General features: G+C 36.1%; 1 protein-coding gene across 4 annotated transcripts in view; it reads right to left on the bottom strand.

The window, feature by feature from the left end:
• Positions 1 to 25,627, bottom strand: part of CDC14A (cell division cycle 14A) — a 76,153-nt gene that overhangs the window by 44,391 nt on the left and 6,135 nt on the right. For 3 of the 4 annotated variants that reach the window (XM_088153227.1, XM_088153228.1, XM_088153230.1), the window contains exons 3-5: positions 20,017 to 20,092; positions 8,448 to 8,540; positions 739 to 818 (exon numbers count right to left, since the gene is read on the bottom strand). In XM_088153227.1, coding sequence (XP_088009353.1) covers positions 739 to 818; positions 8,448 to 8,540; positions 20,017 to 20,092 — 249 coding nt within the window. The remainder of the gene's footprint in view (positions 1 to 738; positions 819 to 8,447; positions 8,541 to 20,016; positions 20,093 to 25,627) is intronic. The other variant, XM_088153229.1, reaches the window with a different exon arrangement.

Genomic DNA, 25,627 nt, shown 5'->3' with positions numbered 1-25,627 from the left:
AAGACTTCATTGAATCTGAAAATCTTTTAACAAAACTCAGAGCATTTGTTGACCCATATTTACAAATTGTTGATCAAATATGATTCAGAGATTGAACAAATTAAATACTGTATGATTAAATGGATGCAGAATCAGGATACAGCAATTGATATGCAACAATAGGAATTCCAATGGAAGAACATTAAATTTACACCAAATATTATACTTAGAGAAAATTGGTACAAGATGCTTTACTGATGATGGTACATTACTCCAGTACTGATTGCTAAAATGGATAGTTCATGCTGTAAAAATTGTTAGAAATGTAATAACCCAGGTCAGATTATTTTTTCCCCCCATATTTGAGGGCAATGTAATAAAGCTGAACAACTTTGGAAAATGATTTGTGACAGAATGAAACAAATTCTAAAAGTTGACTTTCCTTTCCAACCTATTTTCTTATTAAATATTATTAAACCTAACCTAACCTAATATATACTACTGCAAAAGAATCTGGTGGCCTCAAATTGCATACATTTAGGAAATGCAAAAGTAATTTGTTTGACTGTAGTGACAGTTGGCATAGCACAATGGCTAAGAGAATATATTAGGAAATCTTCAGATTACTGCAGGCTTAAGTCCCTCTTCCACCTGCAATAAAGAGGATGATTATACTAACTTACTGAATGAGGCTGTCCAGACAAAGCATTTTGAACATTTTAAAGCATTATACAAAATTACTATTATTTCCACCCATACCTAAATGGAAGATATGGTGGATTAGATCCAGATAAAAGTATTCGGTAAGCTTCTTCTGGTGTTTTCTTCAAGTAAACTACCTACAAAGAAAATGGAGATAAAGAATCAATTTAATCTAGAAAATAAAAACATATTTACAATTATATAATTCATTTATATCAATATAAAGCCTCAATATAAATTGGATGAGACCTTGATTTCAGCTTTTTAATTCCTACAATTTATGCTTGAGAGTACGTTGATGCTTCAGAAAATTGCTTTTATTCCAAACTTAAAATATGAACTCTCCAAATCAAGTGACTCCACAGACATAACTAGGAAGTTTTATAGACAATAATATGGAAGTTTCTGATGCTTCTCACTTCCCAGATTAGCCAACAGCCCTGCTAACTCCTCCTCTCATATTTTTATTGCTTTAATATACAGGAAAAATAGGAAAAATAAAGATACAAGAAACAAAGAGAAAACAAAACAAAAACATTTTTCTACAGCAGATACATTCTCCATTCTGAATTCAGATGTTTCCCTTCTTACGGGGGGGGGGGGGGGAGTCCTGATACCCAGTTATGCATCTGCATCCTGGGTGATGTAAATGATACTGTGACCACCCTTTCGCGGTGCTTGGAGGCTGTGGGGGTCTGGATGGGGTTCAACAGGCTTCAGCTGAACTCTGGTAAGATGGAGTGGCTATGGTTTGGAGGCCCCTCTGTATCTCAGGATTTACCATCTTTGGTTTTGGATAGGGTTGCACTGCCCTGGACAGACCCGGTGTGTAATCTGGGAGTCCTCCTGGACTCACAACTCCTGCTCAAGAAACAGGTGGCAGTGATGGCCTGGAGGGCCTTTGCCCAACTTTGCATGGTATGTTAGTCATTCTCTGGTTAGTCACCCATGCCCTGGTCATCTCTCAGACTATTGCAATGTGTTCTACATGAGGCTACCCTTGAAGAGTATCTGGAAGCTACAATTGGTTCAAAATGCAGCCGCGTGGACCACCTTAGGTGCCCCAAGAATGGCACATATAACACCTTTACTGCAGTAGCTGCATTGGGTCCCAGTTTGCTTCCAGGTCCAATTCAAAGTGTTGATTATTAACTTTAAAGCCCTACACAGCATGGATCAAGGTTAACTGAGGGACCGTCTCACCCCCATTACATCAACCCGTCCCACCTGGTCAGGCAGAGAGGACATACTGCAGACCCTGTCTGCAAGAGAATGTTGGCTAGTAGGGCCTAGGAGGAGAGCCTTCTCTGCCCTTGCCCGCACCCTCTGAAATATCCTCCCTCCAGAGGTGTGCCAGGCCCCTATCTTCCCAGCTTTCTGGAAAGGATTAAAGACCTGGCTCTGCCAGCTTGCATAGGGTGACAAAAATCTTACCCAATCCTGGGGGTGGCTGGTGCCTTGATGACACTCCCCGAGTTATTGCCAATTTTAACATCTATCCTTGGATTATATTTATTTTCTATTTATTTAAATTATTTTATATTGTAATTTTAATTGATTTTAACTACCTCCAGAGTAGTTTTTTGATGAGATGGATGGTGACAAATTTGATAAATTAAAAAAAAAAAGGAAGTCCTGATCAAATAAGTCATTATGCACTTAAAGAAATACACCCAAATTTAGAGGATAAAAAAAAATTTTTAAACAGAATTATTAACAATAATCAACTTGTAGTGATGAACTTTAATACATTTTCTAAAAATACTCCCCAAATAGTTTTCTTCCCATAAAAAACCAGAATGCTTCCCTGAAAGAGACGAGTTATACAATTACAGAGAGTGGAATTTAAAGAACAGCATTATTTGGGATCTGCACTTTCAAACTGGTTTGCTTCAGTATCCTAAACCTGTTCAGTAATTCCTTTTAAAACAGTTCCAATATTTCAATTATTATAACCTAGCCAGTATTTTCCTAATTCTCTTAAAATAAAAACACCTGCCCCACCCTGACAGCCGATCTTGAAATCAAATTATTTGTGTCTTAACATATTCTGTATTCAAGACTGTATGACATGCTTGTAGTATTAAGTTAAAGGATTCCTGAATCGAGAGGGAGTCTGTTACACAAGGCATAACTGTGTAAATGCAGTTAAAAGATACAATACATTGTGTGTGGCTTCGTTCTCATCATCTGGATTTAATTTCTAATTGCTAATATAATAAGGATGTATAGACTTTCCTAGAAATATTTTGCCAACTCCTTTTTCACTCTATCAGCTTCCTAAAATCAGAGTATGAGTTGGAAGTTACAAAATAGATTACCTAGTCCAATCAATCCTCATTACAGGAATTCATTAAACCATTCCCTACAAGTGGCTATTCAAACCTTCATTCTAGGCAGATCGTTCCAAGCTTAATAGCTCTTCTCATGAGCAAACTCCTCCTAATATTTAGCTTGCACCTCATTTTATGTCATCCAATTGGTCTTGTCCCGCTTAAAGTTTCAACAGAGAAAGGTCTGCTCCCTCCTATATGACAGCCTTTTAAATATATGGAGACGGTTGTCATCCCAAGTTTTATTTGCCGACTAAGCATGTCCAGTTCCCTTAACTGTTTTTCATAGGGCTTGGTTTCTAGACCTTTTATCATCCTGTAACACTAGTCTAACTTTTCCATGTTCCTTTTAAAGTATTATGCCCAGAAGTGGACATATTTTCAAGAGCAGCCTGATAAATGCAAAGGAACTAATATCTCCCATGATCCTGAAACAATGATTCTGTTACTGCATTGGCCTTTTTAGCTGTTATATCTGGACCATCCCACCTGATACTTGCCTACAGGCTTTACCTGTATCTGTACATTTTTCCAGAAGGAAAAACCATATATACCATACCTTGTATATTGCATTCCTCTACTGGAATCTATACACCTAATTTTGCCTTCCCAGATGCAGAACTTCCCAGATGCAAAATAGTATTATCCTATTGAATTTGGCCCAATATTCAAATCTACCAAGCTAATTCTGAATCATGATTTTGTCCTCCAAGGTATAGTCCCACTAAGCTTGATGTTATCTTCAAATATGATAAAAATCCCTTCCACTCTATCCTGTAGGTAATTTATAAATTTTGAATAGCAAAGGGCCCTAGGGGATCCCATTTAATACTCATCTCCAGGTGTTGCAGTACCATTTACAAGTACCTTTTATAATTTATTTGAGTTATAACACACCTTTCCTCCTAGAGCTCCTTTCTTTTATGCCTCTCAGCTTGACAGTGAGGTAGGCCTCTTAACACTTTTGCTAATCTTCCTTGTCATGGGAATTATTTGTACCTAAGCCTTCCGGATCCCCTATTTTTCTTTGGTTTATTTATCCTTTAGATTTTCAAGACATACTATACTACTTTTTTTAAATTGAATTCATCAGAATTGGCTTTCCTGAAATCCAAGAAATGTGACTGATTTTCCTCAGCTTTTCCTTCCCCTACTTACCTTGACTGCCAACATGTTGTAGTTGCCTCCCTCAGGGTCACTGATATCTTCAACCCATCAACTAATTTCTTTGTTAGTCAGGTTTAAGTTAAGGGATAACTGACCTCCTTCCTGATATGTTGTTCTCTGTAACATGCTGCAGTATGTTTCAGCTGTTGGAGACATATTGATATGCAACTATGTTTTACTTAATATTAATCTATGTATCTGGGAAGAAAATCAGAACTACTTTTAAGGCAGCCTGAAATATATTTTATGGATGAAGCAAATTACCATTCCTGAACCATTTGGAAAAATCTACGAAGTAAAATTCATGGATGAAACTAGATTATGGAATATAGTACTTGGACATGACAAAAATTCTATGAGTTGGATTTCATACTCTGTAGTAAACTGTCAAAAGTGTGGTTAAGAGCACTATCCTAACAGTGGGATGGAACAAAAAAGAAAGAACACAGGGTTACATTTTTATAGCCATTTATGATATTACAAATACTGTAATGAAAAATATTAAAAAAAAATTAGGTTGGGGTAGGTTCCAGAAATGTAGGTTCCAGAAAAAATTAGGAAGTCACAGTGTGTTCCAGTTTAGAGTAGACAGCTACCACAGGAAGGTCTATTTGTAGCATTTAATCTAGTATTTATCAAATTTCATTTGACATAATATTTTAGCATTAAGGCAGTACAACAATGCTAACATAGCTCAGGATAATATATATGCAAAACAAATGTCAGAAAAGCAAACTGTTTACCAAACAGTATGATTGTGTAATGCTGGCTGTTTTTAATTCAACTCAAGGTTATTGCTGCAAGTGCATGCGTGTTGCAACTCTGTTTTCCTCAAACAAGAATATAATATATACTAAGATATAGCTGTAACAATCATTCCTGTAAATCAGCCAAAAATATTCCTTGAAAAATGTACAGATCCCACCTAATCTGAGAAGCAGGATTCTGCTTGTCTGTTGGGAATACCTGTCCTACTACAGGTTTATCTTGCATCTACATAGTGCTTGCAACATTTAAATTGGGCTACATGGCCTATGCTCTACTTGCCAAAACAATAATTAAATGGTATCAAAGGCTCGCACTTGATTTCTTTTTGTTGTCCCCATTAGGCTGTAAAATTAGAGACGAGTCTGTTTTTTAAAAAGTTTATTCCAATCACTGACCAGTATTTAAACATTTGGCTTCTTAAACAAATAAAAGAACAGAGCACAAGAGGCCACGGCATAGGAAGAAAAAAATAGAAATATCTAGAAAAAACAGAAAAATGCCTAAACTCTAAAATGTTTCAAAAACATCAATAAGAGTGCATATAGCAGTTTACTATGATGCAGTGAGTGCAAACATAGAAATGAGCTAATAGAAACAGTGATGAATTAATCAATAAGAATGCTATTAAGTGTAGAATACAGGTAGTCTTCAGTTTACAATGGCAATTGGAACTGGAGTTGCTGTTGCTAAGTGATGTGGTCATAAAGCACAATGTCATGTGACTACACTGCTTAGCGACAACCGTCCTGGTTTTCATCGTTAAGTGAGGAACTCACGTGACCCCAATTCTGACTTCCTGCTTGCTCCCCATTGACTTTGTTTGTGGGAAGCCAGCAGGGAATGTCAGAGAGAGTGATTACATGACTGTGGCTCGCTGCAACATCATAATCATGAGCCAGGGTCTGAGAACCCACATCATGGTCACATGACTGCAGGGATGTTGTGATGGGCAAAACTCTGAGGACTGGTTGTAACTACTGCTCGTTCAGTGCTGTTAAGTTTGAACGGTTGCTGAACGAGTGGTGGTTAAACAAGGACCACCTGTATTGAAATTCTACATATCAGTTTTTAAACTTCATATATCACTAAGAATCCATAACCATCTTTGAAAATGATCCTCCCTATGATTCAAAGTATGCCATTCACATAGCCCACTGCTTTTTTCTAAGGAAAAGTAGTTGCTGTTGAGCACAAATTTTGGCAGAATAATCAGGGAAGCCAAAGTCTGTGGCTCTTGCATGCTGCATCAGCTGCCAGAAATGCCCTTCAAATGTCCTCCTACTGCTTACACAGGCAAACAGGGTTAGTCTTTCAGCACAATTAACTAAGGCAACACCTAGTAGACATTTTAAAAATTAGTACAGAAACAAGTGGGAAAGCATTTCCCTAAGTCATATTGGAGCAGATCTTTAAAATCATCATATTCTAGCAAGGAGTTTCAAAGACAAACTTCTGTGGAAATTGCCAAATCAGAATTGATTAGAAAATTTACTCTGGATATGAATGTTGATTCTATAGGTAGGACATGCCCTTCTTTAAAGTTTATTTGGACTATTCATCACCAGCAGCCTCTATATTGTCAGGAACAAGTTTCAGTTATGCTGATTTATCATTTGGATAACTGCCTGGATTCTGTATTTGCTTATGCTCTGCATAATACAATGACACAATCTGTAAGATATACTCTCTAAAACACCCAATTTGTTCACCTCCCTGGACAGAAGATACAAATATCTACCAATACAGAAGATCTCTGCACAGATTTGTTAAAACAGAGTAAAAGCTTATCCTGAGCTTTTCACTTTAGTGTTTTTTATTCTATTTGCTGTTTCAAATTGTATGCCACTCCTAGTCTGCACTGAACAATATATGTTTATAAATAAACAGAAGGAAAATAATATTGATATAGATTTAAATTGCTTTGTTATTATTGCTCTGAATATTCAAATCAAAATGCTTACAATTTTCAGCACAAGGATTTAAACTAAAAAAAGACAGCGGTGCCAGTGAAACTGCAGTGTGTTGTGCTACAGTTTGCAATAGACAACCAAGATGCTACTCCCAAGGTATTACATTTGGCCTTGACCTAGTTTATGTTAAATGAAGGGGGTTCCTGTAGAAAGACTAGGGAAAATCTGTACCAGAACCCTTAAACAACCTGGTTGAAGATTAGATGCCAAAGAAGATAGACAGCTTACTCACACAACGGAAGACCAATGACTGAACTATCTCATCTGCCTTTCCACTGTTGGTCATTTTTAAGGCAAATATGGTTCTCATATTGTTGTTCCTTGCTCTTTTTCAACACAAAGATAAAATTAAAGTTCTATTAATTCATTTGTTTGTAACATGCTTTGCTGCTTCATAATGAGCTCAATGTATTTCAATTAACAAAAAGACTTAACTTAAAAGATTAAGACACATGAACTATTTATATGAAAAGTTATTCATATTCCCATCTCAATTCATTCAGTCAACATAGAAGATTTATTTTATCGCACAGGTTTCATACATAGTGAAGTAGTAAGAGCAGTACAGAGTAATTCTAGATCTAATTTGTTGTAAATACAAAGCCAACAGGATATTTACATATTACCTATTTAAATTAACAGCACTTTATATTAACAAACACCTATATGAATGTTTTAAAACATAACACAAAGGACTTAAGTCACAAAATGCTAGCATTTTTTTAAAGTTCTATAATTTTAATCGTTTATGTAAGAACATACCCAAATGAAAAGGTATTATTTCCCAGTATAACTGATCTTAATAACAAAGTAGGTAAGCCATCTACATGGAAAGAAATGTCAAAGTTGTGTGCATAATAAATCAAATCTACCCTATTCTACTCATTGTAGAACAAGGATGAGCCTATAGACCCCAGGGGCCTGCTGCTAAAAATTGGCAATAAATGTCATCAAAATTCAACAATAATTTGGCACCCTATGTTGGCGGCATATAGGTAGTCCCCTGGTTAAGAACACCTGGTTTAAGGATGACCCATAGTTAAGAATGGAGCCTATTGTAGCAAAAGTCAAGTTAAATGCACAATGGTTCAAGCTAATTTCACAATACTACTTATACAGTATTATATAATAATACTGTTTCTGCTTACATACAAATTTGACTTAAGGACCTTGGGAACAAACTCATTCTTAAACTGGGAACTACCTGTAATTTTCTTGCTCTCAACTCCACCCTTCAAATCTCTCTTACAACTCTCTAAATGACTTGGGGGGACGAACGGTGAGAATGAGAGTGGGAGGCAAATCATGTCCATCCTCTCCCTTCTCCCCTCCCAGATAGTAATTTAGGCAATATTTTGCAGTTGGAAGCAGCTTAAGAGTGCAGATTGGAACTGCTTCCTTCCAGAGACCTCTTGCTCCCGCTCTTAAAACCCTGAAAAAACAGAAATGCTAGCTTTTGCAATATCTATTTAGAGAATGAAGTATCAGCAAGTTCTTATTAGAAATACACACATCTATTGATACTTACTGCATATGCACCTATCAAAAATGCTGCATTTGCTCTTTTCCGCTGGTCAAAGCTGGTATAATACACTATTTTCTTTCTTGATAGACCAAAAGACTGTTTAAGAAACAAATAAAAATATTAGCGGCAGACCACAAAATTATACCAAATGTATCAGCTGAGTGACTCATCAGTTTAACAGAATTCTCCTGGTTGTGTCCTTCAGATCGGGTCATACCCTAATCAAATTTAAACTAGACTATAAAGAAAGTGCTCCCTAATCCCCATCATGGAGGACATAACTGGAAATATTTCTCCTTTGCATGGGATTCTTTGGTCCCTAGATTATTTCTGAGAGGTAGTCTGAATATTACATTAGTTGCAGGGAATCTGCATACCTACCCTCTTGCCTCATGAATTCTAAGACATCTGAAGAAATTTGCAACTGAAGAGCAAAATAATTTTTTAAAGTAATTTAAGTATATACATGTAAGTATATACATCATTTTAAACATATCATTTCTTTAAGTATCTCTTCCTTTATTCAAGATTACTGTGCTTTAGAATTAAATATCTAAATCATGTAAATCAACTGCCTGGCCCCAATTTCAATTTATTCTTTACTGTCTAGAAAAATACCAATGTCAAATCTTAAGTCTCTCATACAAATAAGAGATAAGACAATGAAATAGCGAGGCTGTTTTTAAATTCACCCAGCATTGACCAAAGTATATTATTTACAAATAAAAGTATTTTAAATAATTTTTAAAAACTGAATATTCAGAATAAGTGGGAATAGCCAATAGAAGCGGATATGTGTAGCTGATTAACAGTGGGAAACTGTTAGCATTTTAGACCAAGCTAAATCCAAGAATGTGAGGGAATTCCTAGAAGCTTGGTATTCAGACAAGACAGCCATCAACAGGCACATAGAGATAAACAACATCTACACACTATTCAAAAGAGACAATAAAAAAGAAAAAAAAAAGACTAGAATATTTCCTCACCAGCAATCATCATCCAGACAAACAGAGATTAACACCAAGATTATCACCAGACATACAATCAGCAGTAAACAAAACCCTAATCAAGGAACTACCAGAGGGAAAAAATAAAACAGAACAAAACCCCCACCCCCACCAACACTGGCAGGGCATGCCACTGTATCTAAACAGAAAGCAAACACCATTCCATTCTAGCACTGAAGATGTTACCAAGTCAGGTAACAAAACGTTTGCAAGAAAATAGCCAAGCTCAGAGAACCTCAAGGACTCCAAAGCAGGAATGGGCATTAACTCTGGACACTAGTCACGATAGCGCTAATTTACCCTGAGTATGAGATGCAATTTATGTCTCAATACCAGCAGGTAGGAAGGAAGATGGAATTGTACTTATGTTTTGTCTGTGGGCTTCCCACAAGGAGGGGATATCAGCCCTACAATATAGATCAGGAAATAGACTCCATAGGATAACTAGAATTCTATTTTATTGAGACAGGGTATAGTAACAGAATCTTGCAAGTCTCCCCATATTTTCCCTTCCCTTCCCTTCCTCCCCCTTATGCCTTCTCTAAGGTCATTTCCATAGCTTCCTACAGTTGATCATTATAGGGAACTGAACACTGAACTAAATAGCTTGTTGGTCTAATCCAGCACAATCCTTATGTTCTTCCCTCCCCCAAGCAGCTGGTCAGCTCTCCTGATTTTCTCTTGCTCTTTGTTGATTTGCATGCTTTGTTCTGTCCATTCTTTTGGGAACCAGGCTACTTTTATTCATGAGACATTACAAAGCAGTATAATCAAATCCTTAGTCTAATTTTTAGTAAGCTCCAGCATCTGTTCTAAAACTTAGTTTGCAATGAAGTTTTAAGTATAGCTTTACCATATAAAAAAGAGTGAATGTATTATAATTATTTCAGAGAATGACACATAATTTTTCAATTCAAAGCATTTCTCCTTGCTGTGCTGCAGTATTTTGAAAGGGATTTGTAAGAATTAGTAAAAAAAAAAAACCCTACTTTTATAGGTAAAAATTTAGCTTAACTCATACAGCATAAAAATTTGATCAAAGGTTAGAAGTGCTTAAGTATCCTTCTATTGGGGGATGCGGTGGCGCAGTGGCTTAATGACGCTGGAAGTTGCCGGCCAGAAATGGTCGACACTTCAGCAATTTGAGCCCAGCTCCATGCGGCACAGTGAGTTCCTATCTCATCCCTAGCTTCTGCCAACCCAGCAGCTCGAAAGGAACTGCGAGTAGATAAATGGGTACTCTCATCCCGGTGGGAGGAAAAATGCTGGCGGCGCCTTGTACGGGAGACAGGACCAGTTGCCGGTAACGTGGAAGTCGCGTACGTCTGAAAAAGACACGAAGCAACGGAAACCCCGCCTTCCTGCACCCACCAGCTGGGCTCCGCTCTAGGAAGGAGGCAATGGCAAATCACTTCTGAAACACCTTGCCATGAAAACTGCAGGGACTCATCCAGGCAGTCACCACAGAATCGGTCACAATTGGGTGCGGATAAAAAAAAAAAAAAATCCTTCTATTCTGAAAGGTTATCCAATTCATCAGTTTAATTAATATAAAACTATTCGCTCATGTTGTTTCACTAAATGTCTCTATTATAATTTCATTCTGTTTCAGGAAATCAAGCAAGAACTTTAAATCTCTATCTCTGCATGGAGAATCAGGAATGAGAAACTGAGAGCACAGGCAATCTTAACAAAGCCTACTGCAGTCTCACATCACACATAGGCAAGCAATGAAGGTTCTATTATCTCTTTAAATGAAAGAACCCCATTTATTTTTATTCTGGATACTATTATATAATGGCACTGTCACATAAAATGTATTTTTTAAAAGTGACCACAATCTCATGAGTTTTTGTTATTCTCAACAGAAAACCACAAGAACAATAAAATACTGTATATTGAGATTTGGCAATTTTACAAGATTGAGGTTATTCAAAAACATTTTAATCTTTTAAATTTAATTTTAGGGTTCCACAAACATCATCTTGGAGTGTCATGGACTTTCCAACTTGTTACTATGCCACCTTTTGGGGATTATGAGAACTACATTATAATTCTTTTTTCATTCCCAATCCTTTTCCTTATGTTTCAACGTCAGTTTGACTTTCACCCTGAAAGTAAGAGTTATCTAATTGATTTTTGTAAAGTACTGATTTTTTAAAAACCTGGGATTAAAAAAAGAAGAGAATCCCACATTGTAAATGGTAACAGCATCTGCTAATGGGAGTAGGAGTCTGCACCATACACTAACAGGGACAGGAATGAAGCAAATGGGTGAGTTAGGCCTAAAGTAAATATTGGGTGAGACCACAATTTTCTCCTTTTCTGGCACCACTTTTTTCCTCTCTCTCTTCTCATAGCATGGTACTAAAGGTGGCACAGGTCACTTTTTCTACAAGCCTAAGCAACTTACTTGCAAACAGCTTCTGAATCTGGCAGAGGGCTTCTTGAAATTAGTTCAAAGGCCAAATTTGGGAAGGGTTAAGCAGAAACCCTGAAGCATCACTTTCTGAAAATGATCATCCAGTCATAAGCAGAAACACTGTAAAGCTGTCATATTTCATCTTTGTCAAAAGGATCTTTTGATATACCTTAAAAAAAAAAATTACCAACCAGGGCCTTGTAGGTCATGCTATTCCTTCTGAATGGAATCAGCTATGAGAATAAAGACAATTGCTTGGTCAACCCTATCAAAGATTGAGGTTTTTGTTGGCAGATCAGAGCAATACAACTGCATATTAAAAGGCCTCTTCCCAGGCTGTTTGAGAGGTTCTCAACTTCCTCTGAGATTAGGTAACCTAATTCTCAGCAAAGCCTAGTAGCAGTGCTCTAGTAGCAGCAGTTTCCCCCCCCCCAAAATATGTTTTACATTTTATACAATAAAGATATCTTATGCCTTATACTGTACTACAGCCGTGAAAAATTCCTCTTGGTCAAACCATATTAAATATCTCTAATGTAAATCCCATATTAAATTAACAGTATCAGTTGTTAGATCTGAGAGACATTCACAATTGCGGTAATACTTTTTATGAAAAGCTGCTTATGAAATTTTGCTTTCAACACAGAAGCAGTAACTCTATCAATTCAAAAGTCTGTCATACTAACGCATATTGCAGCAGAATCAAAAGACAGGAATTCATGAAATAGGGGCCCCATTTGATATATCTATAAACCCCCTTTAGTTTCTAAGCCATAATAAGCTAATCTATGTATGATTGTCTAACGAGTCTTATGAACATTTCACAAATTATCTTGTGCATCTTCTCATGTAGTAGACTATTTTCCCAGTAAATAAGATGACTTTTATTCAACTTTCTTGAAAAGCTGTTTTGTAACAATGGAGTTCTATAATGCATATAGAACAACCATAATGCATATAGATATTTAAGAGCACCAAGCATGAATTTGCATGACATATCCTTTGATTACTTACTATTTTTCATGATTCAATCACTGCTAATATGAGTAACTGAAACCATAAAAATAAGATTTCTATTTTGCTTTTATTATACATTTAAATTCACATTACACAAGTAACTAGAAGTAGCTTATTCTTTATTAATTGGATCTATAAAAATGCATTCCAACCACCTTGAGTGTTCAGAAATCCTCAGTGATTATAGGCAGTATTACACAAAGTTAAGGCTAAATCATATTACGGATCTGTATTCACTATATAGTGAAAATTATAGAATAATGAAGGTTGGTGTAAGAATTAGAATAGCATTGACTCTTACAACTATTTAGCTTAGTACTTGTAACAAAAGTTTGCAATCCAGCACCTATACACTTTTAAGTTTTATCTTCTGCTAAATTTAAAGTATGAAGTCACCTTTATATAACCAATTAAATGATGGCTTAAAACAGCTAAAGCAAAAAACAAATGAACAAAAAATAATACAGGTAGTCCTTGGGTTACGACCACTGAATGAGGGGGACTTACAACCAGTCCTTGAAGTTGCAGCTGTCGCAACATCCCCAGGCTCATGTATTCACGATTTGGGCGCTTGGCAACTGAATCACAATGATAATGGTTACAACATTCCATGGTCATGTGATCACCATTTGCAACCTTCCCTGCCGGCTTCCCACAGGCAAAGTCAATAGGGAAGCCAGCAGGAAGTTGCAAATCATTCCTGCAAGTCACTCCCGCTGCTTTTTTCCCCACGGAGCCCCAGGTGGCATGGGGATCTCATGCTCTGTAGTGCCCACCTGCAGCATCCGCCCACCTGCACTCTATAGTGCCTGTCCATGCTACCAGACCACCAGACCATACACTATAATGCCTGCCGGCCTGCTTGTCTGAGACATGGTTTCAGCGTCTCTTCCCACATCATGGTCATGTGAGGTCCTTGTGTAACGATTTGCACAGTCCTTACTTTACGACAGTACTGGGGACTGCTGGTATTGCCATCACTAAGTGATGCGATCACGTGACGCCACACTTTAGGACCACATTGCTTAGTGATGGAAATTTCATTCCCGATTGTTGTCGTAACCTGAGGACTACCTGCACTACATCTTTTTCGTCTTTATTGTTAGGTGGTAAGAAGATACAAATATTGTTTCATACAACCTGCTTATGAAGAAAAACTTTTGGGTTGCACATGGCTAAACAAGAAGGTGTGAGATTAATTCAGTATGACTTTAAAGGAGAGCAAGTTCTTAACTATTAGTAAGTATGCTGTTCAAAACATCATTAAGAGGATCTAACCTCCACAGGAAGCAATGTATTTAACGTTTAGCTAACATATAACCCAATCCTATTCATGTTTACCTAGGATTCATGGCACATTCCCAAGATATTTGTGTAGAAGTGCACCGTAACACACAAGGAAACACAACTCTGTACAGCTTTAATATTTCAGTGAAGTAATAAACCTAAATCAGTTCTTCTTTTTTGTACCCCAAAATTCTGTTGTTTTGTTTAGAAAAATTAAACATATCTGCTCAGACTGTTTACCCTAAGTGATCTCGGTATGAACATCAGCAATGGTATTTCAGATATCTTTAAATGATTAGACAAGTGGTGCGTATTTAAGGTGGAACACATGCACTTATTGGGCAACGATCCAGGAATCAGTCAGAACTTGCATGATTTGTTTTGCTATAGCAAGTTCTTCTAATAGCAATTAACCAAAGTCAGTTTCTTCTAAGAATTAACTGAAGTTATACAAGTAGTCCTCAACTTATGACCATTCATTTAGTGACTGTTTGAAGTTACGATGGCACTGAAAAGGTGACTTATGAACAGTCCTCACACTTATGGCCACTGCAGCATCCCCGCGGTCACATGATCAAAATTTGGGTGCTTGGCAACCGGCATGTATTTACGATGTTTGCAGCGTCCCGAGGTCACATGCGACCTTACCAGCTGGCTTCCAACAAGCTCAACGACCATGTGATTCACTTAACAACCATGGAGATTTGCTTAATGACTATCACAAAAAGTGTCATAAAATTGGGTGCAGTCACATGATGCTTCACTTAACAACCACACTGCTTAATGGCAAATTTTCCAGTCCCTACTATGTTCCTAAGTCAAGGATTACCTGTATAGTAATTTTTGTCTTATTGGGTTTAACAGAGTTGTTTCAAACTTTTTATATATTCCTAGAACAATCTCTCCCACTTTCCTTAAATGCTAGGTTTTTTAACAAAAACCAGAGTTTTTGTTAGGGTACTAGAAGATTGGAAAAGCTCCACTAATTACAACAGGACATCTTGATTGGAGTCTTGGCAGACAGACTCTTTACAGAGCAAAGAAAAAGAGCCTTCAGCTCACCCACTTTTATAAATATGACATGCCATCAGCCACATATTTATTTACAGTATAATGCTGCCTCTTTGATCCATCTGGGCATTATCATACAGAAGCATATTAAGTTATAAAAGCTTGATATTTAACATTTAGGAGGGAGATGAATGTGAGACCAATGTTCACTCTAAGCCACACTCTGGGTCCACAGGAAAATTAATATTAAAATATTAATTTTAATTAAATATTAAAATATCTATCAAATAAACTTATCTCTCTGTACTACCTTCTCTTTTTCCTATCTTTATATAGGAATAATACATTTTATTTTCAGGACAAAACTAAGAGGTAGTTTATTGGCTGAGCAAGCTCATTCCTTGATCTTATCTTATAAGATTCTCAATCTTATACCTTATTGCAGCTTTAATATATAGATACAGTAAAATTACATTAAATTTGCTAGAAAAAATAGCGCTGCCCCCTTTTCTGGAACCTTTTACCTTCCTTCTGTACAAGAAAGTATAAAAACCTGTCAAGGAATTACACAGCAATTAAATGATTATGGACAATGGAGACTATTAGAAATAGCCTCTTTTCTTACAAGAGGGGGAAGGCATCTTCAAACAGGTTGTTCCACTCAACTGTTTGAGGCAGGGCTTGTGCAATCTGATTAAACATACTTTCATGTGTTTCAGATACAATACAGCACTGAATGACTATGCTAACTCTAAATTTAGTAACTTTTCCTGCTCATGCCAGATTAGTGCTAATGACAAAATACATATGAAGTGCTCCAAAGTGCCTTGGAAGCCTGAAACTGGGGGAAAAAACACCCTCTAGACATTGGTGATTTTCTGCTAATCTCTATTCACTGCTGGATAGCTTCTAATCCACTGTAGAAGCATAACTTACATGGTAGGTCCTACATTTTGTTTTCCTACAATGAAAGATCCTGTCCTTGATGTTCAAATGGTGCATATCCCAGGACTGGGTTCTTAGTACTTCTATTTTGCAACTTGAGGCCTTTTGCTAGAATACATATTTTCTGAAGGTAGCTTGTAAAACCAAGATTATGAATGCTCTTAGAAGGCCATACCATTCCTTATACCTCACAACTATGCTAACCAGTATATACTGGAGAAATTGTCTAGAGGAATTTGAAAGTCTGGGTTGAAAGAAAGACCCAGGAAATAACTGAAGAAACAAGAAGATCCTTTAGATAACTAAACAATTTGCCTCAAACACTCACTGTGGAAGAATATACATGTCAAACTGCAATTAGGCAATTTTTGAATGTCTCAAAATCAACTTACTGCTTGAGGAGAAAATATGTCAAGCTTTAAGTATTTGGAAAAACCTTGAATTTTCTCCTTATTGAGAAGATATTTTGTCTCGTAAAAAAACTTGACATTCCAAAAATCCCCTAATAATGGGTTTGGAAACCTTCCTCTCTTATTTAAAACAGCTTATTTTCTGAAACTATTAAAAACATGTTTGTTTTCTTCAAAAGCCATTAGTTGCCAAAAGATAAAGAAAACAAAACTATACTCAGACTTGAAGAATGTGTTTCTGGGTGTACACACACACACTTATATACATTTATAACATTTAGTCTAATATTTACTGTCAGAATGCATGCAAAAAAGCAATTATCTTATTAGCCTTCACTATTTCACTAATTGTTTAAATTGCTAAGGAATGTGTAACAGAAGCTAAAGCTAAAGAACCTGACAAAAGAAGACAACCATGTTGTATTAGTAGCTAAATATGAAGGTGCTAAGAACCAATAAAACTACAGGGCCATCTGCCTGGGGAGCTCCTTAAGTCTCTCAAGGAGTCACAAGGCAATTGTTAGAAAGAAGTCAGGTAAAATTTCGTGAGCTGTAGCTCACTGCCTCAGATGCGTGATGAAATGAGCTATAGCTCATGAAAGTTTATGCCTTTTAATACAATTTGTGAGTTGGAAAAGGTGCTACCTGACTCCTTCTGATGTTTCGTTACCACAGCTTACTTAACACAGCTCTCCTTCTACAAGGAAGTAATTGTGATCTACCTACTTTTAAGAAATATAGCCAGCTAGAGGACCTAAGAGGATCATCTGCTATTGCCCATTCTGAAACTGCCCATGGTCTCTCAGGGCCCGGAAAAGGAGCCGGCTTACTACAGAGGGAAAAATGCCAGGAAGGATCTTCAGTAAGAAGGGCTGTCTTTGCCTAGAGAGCTTATGGACCCCTCTATTTCTAAAGAGGAAAGGTATACAAATCTCCTCAGGAAAATTTCTGAAGTGCTTTGGTTACCTTACAGCTTATTTTTGAGATTGGAGGCAGGCTAATTGTCTCCACAGAAATAACATACTTTCATTCCTTCTGTTTCCAGAAGAGAGAGGAGGTCTGCTACAGTTAACCCTTCCAAATTTTTTAAGGAGATCTATCTCAGATTGCACCCACAAAATGTGTTTAGTGCCCAGTTTTGAAATTTCCTACTTTTCTGAAAGCACTGTGTAGCACTGGGTTAGACTGCAAAATAAATTTTGCATTTTCTTCTATTTTGTGTGAATCATTACAGATAATGATACATTTTACTTTCTCATTACAGAGAAGGAAAAAAATGCTTCCTGCTTTTCCTTAGATCTTACCTCAAGCATGGCACAAACTTTTACAATTCCTTCACCAAATCCTTATTTTTCTAACAGAATTAAAATTGCAGATTCTCCTACTACTACAGTAATTTTCACTGACTTCCAGGGGTTGTAACTGTCTTCACTCTGACAGATTAGATTTGATTGACAGATCAGATTTTGCTTTTCCTTTAACACTTTAGTGTCTGAATCCTTTGGGATGAGGTTTTTTTTTTAAACTTTTTTTAAAAATCCATTTCCAAGGCCAGACTTCTGGGGAAGAAATGGCAAACTGAAGACGGCTCCTCTAAAAGCAGAGCCGACGACTGCAGCAGAATGAAGAGCCAGTGAGTGGACCGACTTCGTAATTCCTCTCTGGACAAGAAGATGACTTGAAATCGCCCACAAGTGCTCCAGACAGTTGTTTCTCATGAGGAGACCACAAGACAGCAGTCTCTGGTGTGTTTAGAGCTCTGGGACGTGAGGAAATAGCTATCTTGCTCAAACCATGGTCGGTGCCTTTAAAAGGACGCTGGATTTGCATACTTCCTTTTCTAATCACTTTTGGAAATTGCTTTTTACCTGCTTTTCAGCTACTAAGAACCTTTGGAACAACAAATCTGAAAACAGTCAGTGAGTCTCCTTCAATCCTTAGCGAAATAAATTTTAAATACAATTTTAAAGATTTTTTTAAAAAATTGTTTTTAGAATAAACAGCAAAAGGGTGATTAGAACTTTGATTTTAGAATGTTACAAATGGACTAAGAGTCCAGATGGATTTGAAATAAGATTTTGGAATTAATTATAAGAATCCTTCCCATGGAAAAATGCTTTTGTTTTGAATTCTTTTAAAAAAAATGATAGGATGGGACTTTGAAGGTTGGACACTAGAGGGAACTAGAAGGAACTAAAGATTATAATTAAGGAAGAACACTTACATTCAACTTACAAATATAGAATGAAGCAACATATTTTAACGTTGGACATACTGAAGGATATTTTTGAATGATGGGCCCAGAAGCTAATTTTAAGAATGTCTTTATAGACAGACTGTGTTTAAAAGATGTTATGGAATAGGAACAAGTTTTACCTGACAAGACTGAGACTGATGTGAAAGTAGATTTAAAAATGACAGGCTACAAGAATGACATGGGAAAAAAAAGCCATGTGTTCATTGGAGAAGCTGGGTCTGAACAGGAAGATGGCAAAGAGAGCCAGGCACTTCTGCTTCAGCTACAATGGCTGGGTGCAAAAAGAGAAAGGGTGTTGTGGAGAACTGGGAGGGAAGGCAGCTGGGGAGCAAATGAATGGTGGGTCACAAGCAAATGCTGCTGCTTGCAGGGAGTGAGGGAATGTGCCAGTTGTGGGGGGAGCGAATGAATGGTGGTGCATGAGCGAATGTTGCTGCTTGCTGAGGCTTGCTGCCCTGCAAGGCAGGGTGCAAGGGGGACAAAAGGCATAGATGGGGGGAAAGATAGGCGGGTGGGTGAGTTGCAGCACCCCTGTGGTCATAAGGGTGGGTGGGCTGCCAAATCCCCAAATTTTGATCATGTGACTGCAGGGGCAGGGCAATGGCTGTAACTTCAGGCACAGTTCATAAGTCCATTTTTTTCAGCACTGGTGTAATTTCGAACAGTCACTGAATGAATGTTTGGATAGTGAGGACTACGTATATTTGAAGGGACTAAAGATCAAGATAAAAAAAGAAGGAATATAAAGTTGGTTTATTTGATTAAGGTTAAAAGACATAGGTTATCTCTGGTAATCCTTAATGAACTTTTGCTGATCAGGACTGAAATGATGAGGCTTTAAAGATTAGTTTATAGATAAGAGATAGGATATGGGAAGAAGAGATTATTTGTTGTATTTTAAGAAAAGGTGATAAGTTAGTAAAATTGTTTATACTTCTTGTGATGAAGGGGGAAGTCATTTCTTTATATATTTCTTTTCTTTTTCTTTACAATATTATTTTTTCTTTTTTAACTTTAATTTTTCTTCTTTTATGCACCTTCTATTTTTTCCTTTTTCTTTTTTAGCTTGTATTAGTTTTTATTGTTGCAATTGTAATTTTTTTAATAAAACTACTATTAAAAAAAAGTTAATTTCCAAGGCCAAGCATTCACCTAACCTCCAGAAGCTTGCAGGGATTAACAAGATCAATAAATAACAGTAAGAGGATATTCTTACCTTTAATTTTTTGTTTAGTTTGCAGCAGAATCGGTACACCAGAGCCAAGTTTAAAGGTCCAAAATCTGCATAAAAACTAAAACATATATATCCACATAAAACAATGCTCAAAGTAATTTTCATAACTAATCAAGTACTTCTAAATGCAAGTATCTATTTTATTAGATAACTACATCCCCATTGAGATCTTTTTATGGAGATACAGGATAGCAGCATTACAACTAGAAATGTGACATGCTATCCATTTAATATTTTCTACTTTATATCACTGGTTCTCAACCGCAGGTCTACTAAAAGCAGAACCTTTATATGCTTTTCTACTTTGCAAAAATTGGACAAACACATGCATCTAACAATGTAATGAGGGACAATCTTTTGTAGCCAGGGACCATGCTTTAATGACTAAGGGCTGAAGAAATGGCTGGCTGGGACTGAACTAATACAACATAGTCCACATATTAGCCTAAATATTACCAGCAATAAAGATAAACCATTAGGACATTCTAATTTATGATTTTGTTACACTGCTATAAAGAGGGCATAACAACTTCATAAAATATTTGTGAGATTTGCTAAAATTTATAATAAAAATGAATTTACAGCAATAGCTTTTAACACTACAGATTTTTTTTTTATTTCTACATTTCCACTTCAAATCAGAAGTACATTTAGAATGGTATAGTACAACTATGGTTTAATAGTTTCAAGTTTCAAAGGCAAAAGAGTATAGACTGGAAAAGATAGTTCTTGTTAGATAATAAATACATCTTAGATAGTAAATACATACATTAGAAATACATTTTCTAATAAATTAATCCAGAACTTCTTATTTGTGACAGTACATACTATACGATGTACTCCAGGAGTTTGTATTTTTGAGGCCCCAGGCTCATTGAAATACCAAGAGAATGTAGTGATTTTTAATGCATCTGGCAAGTACAATATTCAAATATCTGACATAGTACATTGCCACATAATACTGAACATTTACAAAAGCAACTAAAAACATTTTCAGAAGGCAACTAAAGTCACATTTTAATGAGGGAAAACAAGCTATTTTCTATGGAAACAAATACAGGCCAGCCACAAAATATGCTGACCAAATGAAAGTGTATTGTGAATTAACCAGTGAAGTGTGACATGATCATCCAAGATCCCCTTACAAAGAACTGAGTAAGAGCTAGCATTCCTCTTGAATAATCCAATTACCAGTTCCTAACTCATTAAATAATTAGAAGGCTGACTAATTTAGCTCTGTGTCTACCAATAATGTTTTCCTATTTTATTTTCAGCCATCTTAATAAAGAAACAGTAGTCATGGGTAGGACAAAGATGCTTTATTTACAAAATATCTGCCAATTTAACATTATTTTCAACAGGCAACACTTGAATCCTACAGTTGGCCTGTTTGGCTTTTTATTTCAGTTGGCAATATATATGCTTATACTTTTTTTTTTTGGCACAACTGGTTATGGTGCTTAATTATAAAATACTTAAACAGACATTGCACACTTATGTTGAGAGTTAATAGATGGCATTTTAGTGATGGCAGTTTGAATCTATATTATCAAAACAATGCCGCTACAAGACAGATGCAATTTATTGCTACCTTAACAACAGTAGAAATTACATGTAAACAAATGAGATTTCAATAATTAAATTCTGGTCTGTGGATTTTTTTTACTTTGTTTGTAAAAAACTAGAAGATTCAAATTATCACTAAAAGTATAGCATAGAATAATAGTTGACATCCAGTCTTTGAAAATAATCTTAAGGACAAAGGATCTAACTATTTAAATACAAAATTTAATTTAAAAATTTTACCTGCATAGCAATTTCCAAGAATTTAACACAGTGATTAAAATGTCCGTAACAATAAAAATAGTATCAGCCTAGCATAATTTAGCAAAAGCAAAGTTTTAGAACTCAAATTTGCATATGCTTACATTGATGTAAATCTTGTTCCTAAATAAATGTGTATAAGATTGCAATTTTAATCTGCCTTCAAAAGGAAACAAAAAAATGATTATATGCACCTTTTTGTATAAAAGTAACAGAATGTTAGTACCTCCAATGAAAAGATTCTGATATTCATAGGAGCTAATTTAGACAGTCTATAAGACAGAATCTGTACTAAATCCCATTAGAAAATATTAGGTCTTGGTGGGGGAAATATGTACAAAACAAGATATTCCCATAAGAGAAATATAAATATATACAGTATTTAGGGCCTTGAGCTGATAGACAGTACGTATGGCTCTAGCAAAACAGCTAGTGTATGAGGAAGTCAGTCCAGACTTCAAAACAATGGTTAACTGCACTACCTAAACTTCTAGTGGTCTTCAAGATCAGCCCCCAAATGGAACATTTGCTCTATCTCCAATCCAAGAAGGGTCACTAGCAATGATCAAGTACAAAATGTCAATGATGAAATTAAAACTACAGTACATTAACAGAATAACTTTGCAGTGGAAAAGGTTGTTGTTCATGTGACAAATCTCCACAAGTGAGTCTGCTTCACTGGCTCATAGGGGATATCAGGAATTCTGGCCCAGAAACAATACCTCATAGTCCTACTGTATCCAGAACAAAAACTCAGGATGAGCCCAATATAAAAATAGACACCTACAGTATTGAATGTCAGAATAACAAATTAGCTATTTCAACTCACTTTAAGCTGATAAACTCCACATAAATCCAATAAAATCCAGAAATTGAAGATACAAGGTAATTTTATTATAATATTTATGAAACTAAGAAGAGCAAGTAGCAACTATCTTACTGAGGTGTCCACAGGGTATAGTAAAAAAAAGGCAAGATGGCAGCAGCAATGGTGGAATCATAGCTCTACCTGTGTTTTATGTTTGCAACCACCCCTTTATCAGATTTACTAAAAATGAATAAGACAATCTGGAGATGTTTCCATTGTTGAAAGGCCTCAGATACCAATATAATACAACAGTGTCATGAAGCTTTTGTGTATACAGTACTGTGCAATCAGTGAAATTGATGACTGTCCTTGAAAGGTCATGTCATAACAATTTTCAGGCATTTCAGCTTTTCATTTTTGTTGCAACAACGTACATGAACAGCCTTCTGGAAGTGATTACATACACACAGCCTGTGATATCTGAAAGCCTTCCAGGTTCACAGTGGAATGCTGGATTAGGCTAAATCTCTATTGCATTTTAATCCTGCTATGAGCAGAAGTGCAGATCAACTGTAATCTGCAATTAGATCAGCATCTCTAAAAAAAAAGGTGATTTATTCAAATCTAAATCATATACAGGATCCCATCAGGATAGAAATAAATAAATTACTTAGAAACAGTAAACAGTATAAAGTTCAATAGTATCAGCAGAAAACTGCTGTAATTTAAAATAGGAAGTTTTTTTTGCATGTGAAATACTTAAAATTTTAAAAATATTAAATCAGTAAACCTCAGCATGAAGCACAGGGATTTGTAAGCACTGAGTCTTGGAAAAGTTTATGCCATCAATTTAAACAATCATTACTAAATACCAGTGACAGAATGGCAACACTGATACCTTTAAAAAGCTGGTTTGCAGGAATAAAGTGCATATACTCTGGCAAGCTAATCTAAATTGATAAAGCTAAATAAGCCTTTATAAAGTGAAGTTACAATGGAAAATTGGGCCATTCCTCTTTCTAGTTCTCTCTCTTACACACGCAAACTGACTATTTCACAATGAACTGAAATGAAATAAAGTGAAATCTCTCAGTGTTATATATATGATATATATTTAAGAGGAACTAATAAAATGCTCCTATTTGTGGGTAACATCAAATTATTCAGCATGGTAAAATCCCACAGTGTCAGAAAAAGCCCTGAAGAACTGTTTCCTCTAAACTTGGCTGCTTGGAAGTGAAATGAAATGAAGCAAATAGAAATTTCTATTCAAACTAGTGCAATGTGATGTACATCAAGCAAAAAATAATCACAATTATAGGTGAGCACCTGATAGATCTTTCAAAACATTACTGTGTATTACACCACACAGGAAATTTAACACTGCAAAAAGCCTGAAAACATACCATAATAATCTCATACAAATTATGAAACATTGATACATAATCTTTATAATTCTGCATACAATTCTCAAGACAGATTACGGCTTGAAAATTACAGAGTATGTGAATTATTAAAATGATTGAGAAGCTGAATACCAATCCTATCCTGAACATTTGAATAAACTGGGCACCTTTCATTCATAAAACATGGTGACTAAAAAAAGTGAGCAGAGGGACATTCACAGAGGAACTAGAAAGTTTTTCCCCCCACACAGTAGAATTTGAGATTGTCTAATGCCATTGTGGATACAAAAATCTTTCTTTGAAGAAAAGAACTGAAAACAGAGGCTTCCTTTTCACAATATGTAACACTCAGAGATGACTTTAATAAAACATAATATGAATTCACTGATAACCATGACTATACCTGTTGTTTGCTCTGAAAGCTATATAAATGTGTCACCTATAACGGCAGTTTGCTACTGATTATAAAGTCCTGGGGGCAGAGAATAGATATCTAGTACTATATTTTCTTGGAGGGTTCTTAAGAATAGCTAGTTGACTAACCCCTTGAGAAAAGGCAATTGAGCACACAATTTTGTTGGTGTAACTCTTTAAGAATTTGACTATCAAATGTAATTTATTTACTTATATATTTATTATTTTTAAAATAACAGAAAAAGAAAAAAGGGAACAAAACACAGAAATACATACATTGTCAACTATCAAATGTATTGTTGAATACATGTTAATCGTACAAGATTAACTTGTCCTCTGATAAAACTGGACAGAATACCATGCCTACTTATGACAACCTCAGGAGTCTACTTTGTATGCATGCAAGCACCTAAATAGACATTGTTCTCTTGTAGTTGACAAAAAGAACCTGAAAGTAGAGGAAATAGTACGGTTATTCATAGGAAGATTTTTGCATAGGAAAAAGGAGGTGAGGGGACTGCTGCTAAGCTGGCAAAGAAGGCAAAGCTCTAAAAAACAAAAGGTCCGTTGGGAAGGGGGAACTGGAAAAGGATGGATAGGTGGTAGCCCAAGATGGATCTAGACAGTATTGGCTGCTTAACATCTGTGGTTGGTTTTAGTAAAGACCAATGTTGGCTAGTGGACCTATGATGGGCTGGGCAGCATTACATAGCTGAATACTTGTTGGTTCAATGGGAATCTGAAGTCTTCTGAGTCGACCTGGAGGAAGCCTGGAGAAGACTGACCAAAGATCCAGAGAGGAAGTGGCATTATGGATCCTTTTATACTTTTTGCAGAAGGCCTCTGGGAGAGGCTGAAGACAGACAGGGAAGACCAGGTTCTACTAGACACAGATAGAAAACCAGCACCAGCCTGAAAGAGAGAATGTTAGCTGGTGTGTCCAGCTTCTTACACATCTCTCACAAGAAAGTAGACAGGGCATTTAGAAACATATAACTACAGTTTGCAAACATTTCCAGTGGAAATATAATTTGCTTTAAAACAATTCAAGCCACTGTGATTATCAGGCATGTGGGCAGAAGAAAGAAGAAGCAAAAATGGAATGTAGCTATCCAGTTGTAAATAACTCTTGCAAAGGAAG

Source organism: Python bivittatus, unplaced genomic scaffold (genome assembly GCF_059951505.1).
Source record: "Python bivittatus isolate LINGU-HERP-01145 unplaced genomic scaffold, Pbiv_v1 ctg000700_np1212, whole genome shotgun sequence".
NCBI lineage: Eukaryota > Metazoa > Chordata > Lepidosauria > Squamata > Pythonidae > Python > Python bivittatus.
The sequence above is the reverse complement of the archived record's forward strand: the minus strand, read 5'-3'. Positions and strand labels throughout refer to the sequence as shown.